This window comes from Mus caroli, chromosome 5 (genome assembly GCF_900094665.2).
Source record: "Mus caroli chromosome 5, CAROLI_EIJ_v1.1, whole genome shotgun sequence".
Lineage (NCBI taxonomy): Eukaryota > Metazoa > Chordata > Mammalia > Rodentia > Muridae > Mus > Mus caroli.
In genome coordinates, this window is record NC_034574.1 from 96,792,262 (window position 1) to 96,800,639 (window position 8,378).

The window sequence follows — 8,378 nt, forward strand, 5'->3', positions numbered from 1 at the left end:
CAGAAGAGGGCGCCAGATCTCGTTGCGGATGGTTGTGAGCCACCATGTGGTTGCTGGGATTTGAACTCTGGACCTTCAGAAGAGCAGTCGGGTGCTCTTACCCACTGAGCCATCTCACCAGCCCCCATAGCAACATTTCTAACATTTGTGTTTGAGTGTTTCAGGGTTCTGCGAGGCACTTACTTTTCCAGGATCAGAGAAATATTGATATAGGATGGAACGAAGATCATTTTCTTGTTGGTAAGTATTCCATTGATCAGACTCCTTGCAACTTCTTCTGGCTCTAATACAGGCCATAACCTGAAGGAAAGGGGGAAAGAGTTTATCTCCGTTTATATTTTATTTCTTCCTTTGGATGCTGGAATTGAATCCAGAACTTTCACATATACCCTGATGTTGAGGTAAAACCCCAGCCTCTTGATTTATATTGTTTTTAATTAACAAATGAAGGAAATTATCCTGTCTCTTCACCAAATTTAGAATTAGGATTTACAATGTTCCAGGCTTCCCCTTCCCACATCGCACACTGACATCTTGTTATCATGTTCTTGTGCTCTTGGGTTCAGTAGGTCTGTCTGTTACCTCACCAGGTCAAAATAATTAAATCACAACAAGGTACAAGATGGAGAGACTGAGGAGCCAGGGGACAAAATGGCCAGGAAGGAAACACCGGATCTCCAATGCCTGCTGCATGTAAAAAGAATATTCTCTGTCTGAGTACACTTCCTGTTGTGTGTCTATGTCTGAGTACACTTCCTGGTGTGTGTCTCTGTCTGAGTACACTTCCTGGTGTGTGTCTATGTCTGAGTACACTTCCTGGTGTGTGTGGGTATCCATAGAGCTGAATTGTTTTGAGGCGTCTCGTACTTACGATTTGCTTCTCCTGCAGTTTTAGGGAAATTTAAGGTTTGTATAAGGAGTGTTCTGTTACAGCTGGCAGTGGAGCATTTCTTGATTCAAAAGTTGCACCCGTGTATAATTGAGAAATGTGTATAACCTATGTCCAGTGTTGGAGTCTTGCCCATTAATGAAGATGAGGGAAAACTCAAAGCATAAAAATGGATTTTAGGTGTCACAGCAAGGTTAGCATGCCTAGGCATGGCTGTGTGGGTGTTGGAACTGAATCCCATGAGATAGTCTGTGGTTTCCGCAGACTCCCGTGCAATTGAGATGCCTGTGATGTGGACAAGCAAACCATCACACAGCAGCACAAATCAATACTTTTTAGATTATCCTGGCTCTGTCTCTCCCCTTCCTAATTTTGCAATGGAGTCTTCAATCCAGCCTTAGAGCCACATCTGACATGGGCACCTCAGTGTCAGCCTCGGGTTGAGGTCATGCTACTGGACTTACTTAAATGATTGTGACATACTTGTTAAGTACCTATGACCTACTCAAGACTCCACTGCCTGGGGGGGCTCCTGCTTAGAAGGTCTTCCATCTCACCTTGTACTCGGGTTTTTGGTGAAGCCAGTATTCACGAACACAGGGCAGAGACACGAGGTTTTGATACCGTTTTTTCCCAAGGTGTCCAGTTCTGCAGTCAGTGCTCGGTGGAAACCCACAGCAGCAAACTTGCTGGAGCTGTGAGAAAATCAGCCATCAGCAAAGGTGTGTGTGTGTGGGGGGGTGGGTGGTGGTGGTGGGGACAGTCTCAGCTGCCTGAGAGAAGGCAGCTTCATGTGTCCAGACATGCTAGCTGCCGCTCGAGTTTTTATGAGAAGGCAAATGACCATTCGGTTTTATTTTCTTATGTAGTAAGCAGAATTCTGAGCATGCAAAATACCTGTTTTTTTTTTCTTTTAGGGTGCTGGGGATTGAACTTTGACACATGCTAGTCATGTCTTCAACCATTGCTAACCCCGAAGCCCCTGTTGCTAATTTCTAACTAGCAGAGATAGCAAAAGGACCACTTGCAATAGGCTTAATGTTTCTCACTGTACGTGTGACCCTTCTCTATGGTCCAGGCAACCATCCAAGTGCTTCTTAAACAGGTTTTATTAGTTTTTATCTCCAAAAATGTGAGTCAGAAAAAGATACTTAAAACACTGTGAAGCCAACATCGACAACCGTGTGGGGCTGAACTCATTTCTCTTCTCTTGATTAAAGAGCTGATGTTTTCTCCCTTGGCACTGGCAACCTCATGGGTTTCCTAATGTCACAACGAGTATTTGGAGCAAAGGGGCTCCAGATGGCGTTGGTAGGGTTGTGTTTGCATGTGCAACCTTTAACCTTTTGTTCTTTCATTTTTCTGATTATAAAATATAGATAACAAACTATAAGGCTGTCTTTGAGAATTCAATAAATTAGCATATGCATATATGGATCTATATAAGTTTTAATTGTAGTTTTTGTCCAGCTGACAAAAAATATCAGTGTTAGAAGTTATTGCTGTCTCTGTCTTCCTCTCCTGTGTGCGTGTGTGGTGTGTGTGTGTGTGTGTATGTGTGTGTATATGTGTGTGTGTGTGGTGTGTATGTTTGTGTGTATGTGGTGTGTATGTGTGTGTGTGTGTGTGTGTGTGTGTGGTGTGGTGTGTGTGTATGTGTGTGCATATGTGTGTTGTGTGTGTATGTGTGTGTGGTGTGTATGGTGTGTGTGGTGTATGTGTGTGCATGTGTGTGTGTTGTGTGTGTATGTGTGTTTTGTGTGTGTGTGTGTGTGGTGTGTGTGTATGTGTGTGCATATGTGAATGTGTGTTGTGTGTGTATGTGTGTGTGGTGTGTATGGTGTGTGTGGTGTATGTGTGTGCATGTGTGTGTGTTGTGTGTGTATGTGTATGTTGTGTATGTGTGTGTGTATGTGTGGTGTGTATGTGTGGTGTGTGTGTATGTGTGTGCATATGTGAATGTGTGTTGTGTGTGTATGTGTGTGTGGTGTGTATGGTGTGTGTGGTGTATGTGTGTGCATGTGTGTGTGTTGTGTGTGTATGTGTGTTTTGTGTGTGTGTGTGTGTGGTGTGTGTGTATGTGTGTGCATATGTGAATGTGTGTTGTGTATGTGTGTGTGGTGTGTATGGTGTGTGTGGTGTATGTGTGTGCATGTGTGTGTGTTGTGTGTGTATGTGTATGTGTGTGTTGTGTGTGTGTGTGTGTGTGTGTGTGTGTGCATGTAATGGAAACCTGAACTACACTGAAATTTAACTCATCTGTGACCATGTATAGTGTGAGAGATTGCTTAGTCCATGGTCAAGTTTAGCTTTGAATATGCCTATAAAGAAATAACACCTGCATCTGCTACATCCACAGATCTTGGTAAAATTGTTTCTGAGATCATCGTATAGCAGTAAGGAAACAAGATGGCAATAGCAGACTTCTCAGAGATATGCTGCAGACTGTGAGTGTGCCTGGGTCCCTGGGACATGGTGTGCAGTGTGTGCATCTCCTGGGAAGGCAGGGCTGCTCCGTTCTCTTCTCTCACACATGCACACACATAGACCACGCTATACCTCTGTGCTCGTGTTAGCTTCTGGGCACTTTACTAGTCTGTGGGCATGGAGGCCTGAAAACTAATAATCCCTAATTATTTCCTATAATTAATCCCTATAATTATTTAGTTATATAATATATGGATATATTTATAAAATTATAGTATATAATATTTATAAAACACATAAATATACTAATTATAATAATCCCTATAAATAATCCCCAAACTAATAAGCAGAAATGCACAGCGCCATGAGCAAGGGACACCTACCAATAAGGGATAAGATAAGGAATCACTCCGTGGCCGCACACCGAAGCCACTGTGACAATGTGGCCAGAGTTTCTTCTCAGCATCGATGGAAGGAGTGCTTTGATGATCTTAAGGTCCACGTAAAAAGAACAGAAACAATGACACTGTTATTAGGTGGATTCCAGGCCAGGCTCTTTCATTTCCAATGCCTCCACCATAGCAGAGGAGGGGGCATTGGAAATTACACACTTGCAAGACCCTGAGGTTCCTTACACACAGTGACAGAAAGAGAGAGTAACTGTGATGGTTGGGGCAGTTCTCAGAGTGTCCCTTAGATCATGCAGAGGACCTGTGCGAGCGTGCATACAGCACTCGGAGCTGTGACCCCTCGACTGTGCTGAGGACCTGTGCTAGTGGGCGAGCATGCCCCTTCATCCCTCCAGGAAGAATTAAGTAGCTCCTTCCGGGATTTGCCACATAAGCAACATTGTTATTTCTCTGCCGTGCTAGGAATTAGCCAGAGGACTTTGTGCATGCCAGGCAAGCCGGGTGCTGCTGAGCCCTAAGCAATATTGTCAAGGGAGAGATCCACCAGTGCGGGAACTGGAGGATGGTTTACCGTTTTACAAGTTCTTGGCTCCAATTTGAAGAATGGGGATCTTTACTCACATCAAAGTGATGGAAGTTCTATCCTGGCCCAAAACCACCGTGCACAGGGAGCAGACCCAAATCTCTCTCTCGTAACAGTATACATTATAGGATACATTATGGCAAACAAAAGCCTCACTGTACAGTGGGAAATATCAGAACATTTTATGAGAATTTTACAGACCTACTCTTCAAATTCTGTGTAAATTCCTAGAGCCCAGATGGCCAAGCTAATCCCCCCTATCAGCCCTGCCTGCAGATCTGTATGGAGGTAATGAGGGCTCCTGGTTCTCTAAACCTCTACCTTTTGATATATTTTGTGACATAGTTATAATTTCCTATTAATTATTAGATAACTAGTATATAGGGTCTCTGTATTGTGTGACTGTCATGTTAGCTGGGTCCTGAGGATGAAGGATGCTCTTCAAATCCAGGTTTGTTCCAGGTGCTATAGTAATTTTGAGGCCCCACGGTATTAATTCATACAAATGTTCCCTCCAAAGGGCTGAGAAGGGTACTTCAGTTTCTCACAAACTCCCAATAGTAAGGAATCGGATTCACCTCTCTACACTCCAGAATTAATAGGCATGCTCATCCCACCGCCCATAGGCTGCTTATGACTGAGATTCGCTATGAATATAGATCAATGCAAATTTGTGAGCTACAGTAAAACATTTTGAGATTTTTTTCCCCCTACTGGGAACTCAATTGTGAACTTCTCAGGCAGGAACTTTGTAAATAATAATGTTATGTCAAAATGTCTACTTATCTCAGAGCCTAACCCTAAGTGTCCCCAACTTCTGCACAGATCTAAGTAGTTACTCTATGTCCTTTCAGCTCTAAACACCTATGAAAGGAAGATGCAGACCAATGTATGCAGCATACCTTTCCTCTAAAATAGTGAAAAGATGTACAGAGGAAATATCAGTAAACCTTTACAAATATTTTTAATTAATAAATGTATTTATTATTAATGGTACTCATCAGGCCCTATGTTAGATTTTGTTTGACAAAATAAACCAAATGGCTCTCTCTTTTGGGTGTCCTGTATCTCCTTGAACTCTGAACCCTGCTGCCAGAGACCTGTGGCTCTTCTACTCAAACACATTACACGATTCCTGACTTACGAAACAAAAAACGAGGCTGGAGAGATGGCTCAGTGGTTAAGAGCATTTCCAGAGGTACTGAGTTCAATGCCCAACAACCTCATGGTGGCTCACAACCATCTGTAACGGGATCGGATGCCCTCTTCTGGTGTGTCTGAAGACAGCTACAGTGTACTCACATACATAAAATAAATAAATAAATCTTAAGAAACAAAAACAAAAACACTCCCACACACAAATATTGTGACCTCAATGAGTTTCCTGTACCGAAGAGATGTCAGACACACAACCCAGAAATGTTTCTGACTTACCCAAAAATGTCCGAGGATATTGACCTCAAAGGTCTTGGTGATCTCCTCATCCTTGGCACTAAGTAGGTCTGCTGGATATATCGCCCCGGCGTTGTTTACCACGATCTCGACATCACCTACTTCTCTCTTTACCTTTTAAAATGCACACATAGGACAGGTCATTCTCACAAAGCTCATGTTGATAGGAGACAGATGGATAGAGGCATTTTTATGTTCTATATTATAAGGATATATATACTCCACCATGTAAAAAGGAACCAGAGCATACACACTATTTATAGCTCAGCAATTCCACACCATGTGTTCTGAGCTAACCACTGCACACACCTATCCCAAGAGTCTAAGATTGATACCAGCAGAAACTAGGCCAACTCAACTCCAAGAAATGCCTGAGCCCAATGACACAGAAGGAGGAAGTTGTCCAAGGGATGATAATGAGAGACACACAGACATCACAGGATGACATGGAAGACAGATATCCAAGATATCAATCTGACTTCCAAGAATAAAGAATAGCTTTACGATGCAGTTTCTGTCTGAGCTCACTGGCTTTGGTGACAGCTAGCTTGGTCACTATACCATCTAAGTTTTTGTTATTCCAGTGTATGAGGTCTCAGAGTTCAGGTGTGAACCAGTCCAAGCAGTGACAGGAAGGGAAACCTGTCATGAGGTAGGGCTAAACTGTTTTGGTTAAAATCCTAAATTCTGTGCCCAGTGTGTGATAGGTAGTGTGAAAACTTATGAACTTAAATAAACAAGAATTAATGTTTGTGCTGGTAAATAATACTTAAGTTCTGTTAAGATATTTTTAAGGTGTTAAGTAATTAATCTTGGTTTTGCTATCCACTGGCCACGTGGTCTTTGTCTGGGCCAAACCTTCCAAGCTTTTATTTGCTTATCTATAGTGAGTCTAATGGGATTTTAAAAAATTAAATCAGATTAAAGAAGGCAGTAGCTTAGCGGAGGGTTTTTTTTTTTTTTTTTTTTTTTTTTTTTTTTTTTTTTGTAAGCACTTGATGTTCACTTTTTGAAAGAGTAGGTATAGTGGAGACGGCTCAGTGGATAAAGGCATTTTCTTCTCCCCCTCCCTTCCTCTGTCCTCCTTCTCCTCTTACTCTTCCCCTCCTCCCCCTCCTCCTGCTCCTCCTCCTTCTTCACCACCACCACCACCACCACTACCTCCTCCTCCTCCTCCTCTTCTGTTTTTGCCATACCTGACAACCCCCAGGATCCCCATCATGGAAGGAGAGACCTGCTTTCAAAATTTGTCATCTAAATTCTACATACACATTGTGGGGTGTGTATGTGTATGTGTACCCACCCCCACCATGCGCGCGCGCGCGCGCGCGCACACACACACACACACACACACACACACACGATGCAGTAAATAAAACAAATACAATGTTTAAAAAGTCATTAACTCTGTTTTTCATAAAAGACTAGATTATACACAAATCAATAAAATCTCAGAGGGAATAAGTTAAAGAAAAAGCAGAACAAAATCTAATTTTAAAAAAGTTAGAAAAGAGATCAAATTTTCTGCTGATAAATCATCTTTCGTTTCCTCTGGGCCAAACTTTTTAGTCACAGCAGATTTGACTCAGAATATGAAACAGTGACAGAGGCCAGAGCTGAGTGGATATTAATACCCACTCCTTCGGTCACACAGCAACTTGACAGAGCAGCTGACGTCTACCGGAAGTCAAGCTTCCCTAGCCAACTTTTTCGTTTCCCAGCTCAGTGTCAGCTGATGCGACACCTGCACCCGGGTTCTCACCTGATCCACAGAGTTGTAAATCTCGGCCCGGTTGCTGCAGTCCACCACAAACACGTGCACGACGGCCCCCAGTTTCCTGCATTTGTCCGCGGTTTCCTCAACACCACGCTGGGTGGGGTGGGGGGTGGGAGGGGGGAAGGCAGGGGAGGCAAATTTGAGAAAAGATCAGGCTCTTTAAAATACTTTCGGATCCTTGTCCAATAAGCCTCGTTATGTGAACTCATTATCTAACTACATTAACTAATTAGCTGGCCATAGCAGCAGCGGAACCAAAGAGAAACAAACCCTTCGGGTTAAGGCTTTTGCAGCTTCGCATCTTGTCCTGGGAGTGCCTGTAGGTGATTTGTCTAGCGTCATGCTGTGGGAGCATGAAGGGCTTCCCATAAGTTCTCGAAGATGTTGCTCCTCACAGTGTCAGAGATGATGTCTGAGCACGGAGGACAGAAGGAAGACTAGTCCACAGTTGCCGGGCATCACCCATTGTTGTCAGTAGAGTGCTAAGCAGCCCTCTAGAGTGACACTAGATGGCTTATCACAACTCGGATTCACCCCCGCGGATGCGAGGAGAGAATCTTATCCAGGAAAAGCTTGCACGAGGAAACTGTAACTTACTACACGTGACAGTCTTTTTTTTTTTTTAATATTTATTTATTTTATATATGTGAATGTGCTGTCACTGTCTTCAGACACATCAGAAGAGGGCATCGAATTCCACTACAGATGCTTGTGGGCCACCATGTGGTTGCTGGGAATTGAACTCTGGACCTCTGGAAGAGCAGTCAGTGCTCTTAACCACTGAGCCATCTCTCCAGCCCCCACTGAGCCATCTCTCCAGCCCCCTCCACGTGACAGTCT

The 8,378-nt window shown here is 43.4% G+C and overlaps 1 protein-coding gene across 1 annotated transcript in view; it reads right to left on the reverse strand.

Annotated features, from left to right (window-relative positions):
- Hsd17b13 (hydroxysteroid 17-beta dehydrogenase 13) overlaps positions 1-8,378 on the reverse strand; it is a 14,898-nt gene that overhangs the window by 2,260 nt on the left and 4,260 nt on the right. Inside the window, exons 2-6 of the mRNA XM_021163518.2 lie at positions 7,524-7,631; positions 5,744-5,875; positions 3,700-3,806; positions 1,447-1,584; positions 184-300 (exon numbers count right to left, since the gene is read on the reverse strand). Coding sequence (XP_021019177.1) covers positions 184-300; positions 1,447-1,584; positions 3,700-3,806; positions 5,744-5,875; positions 7,524-7,631 — 602 coding nt within the window. The remainder of the gene's footprint in view (positions 1-183; positions 301-1,446; positions 1,585-3,699; positions 3,807-5,743; positions 5,876-7,523; positions 7,632-8,378) is intronic.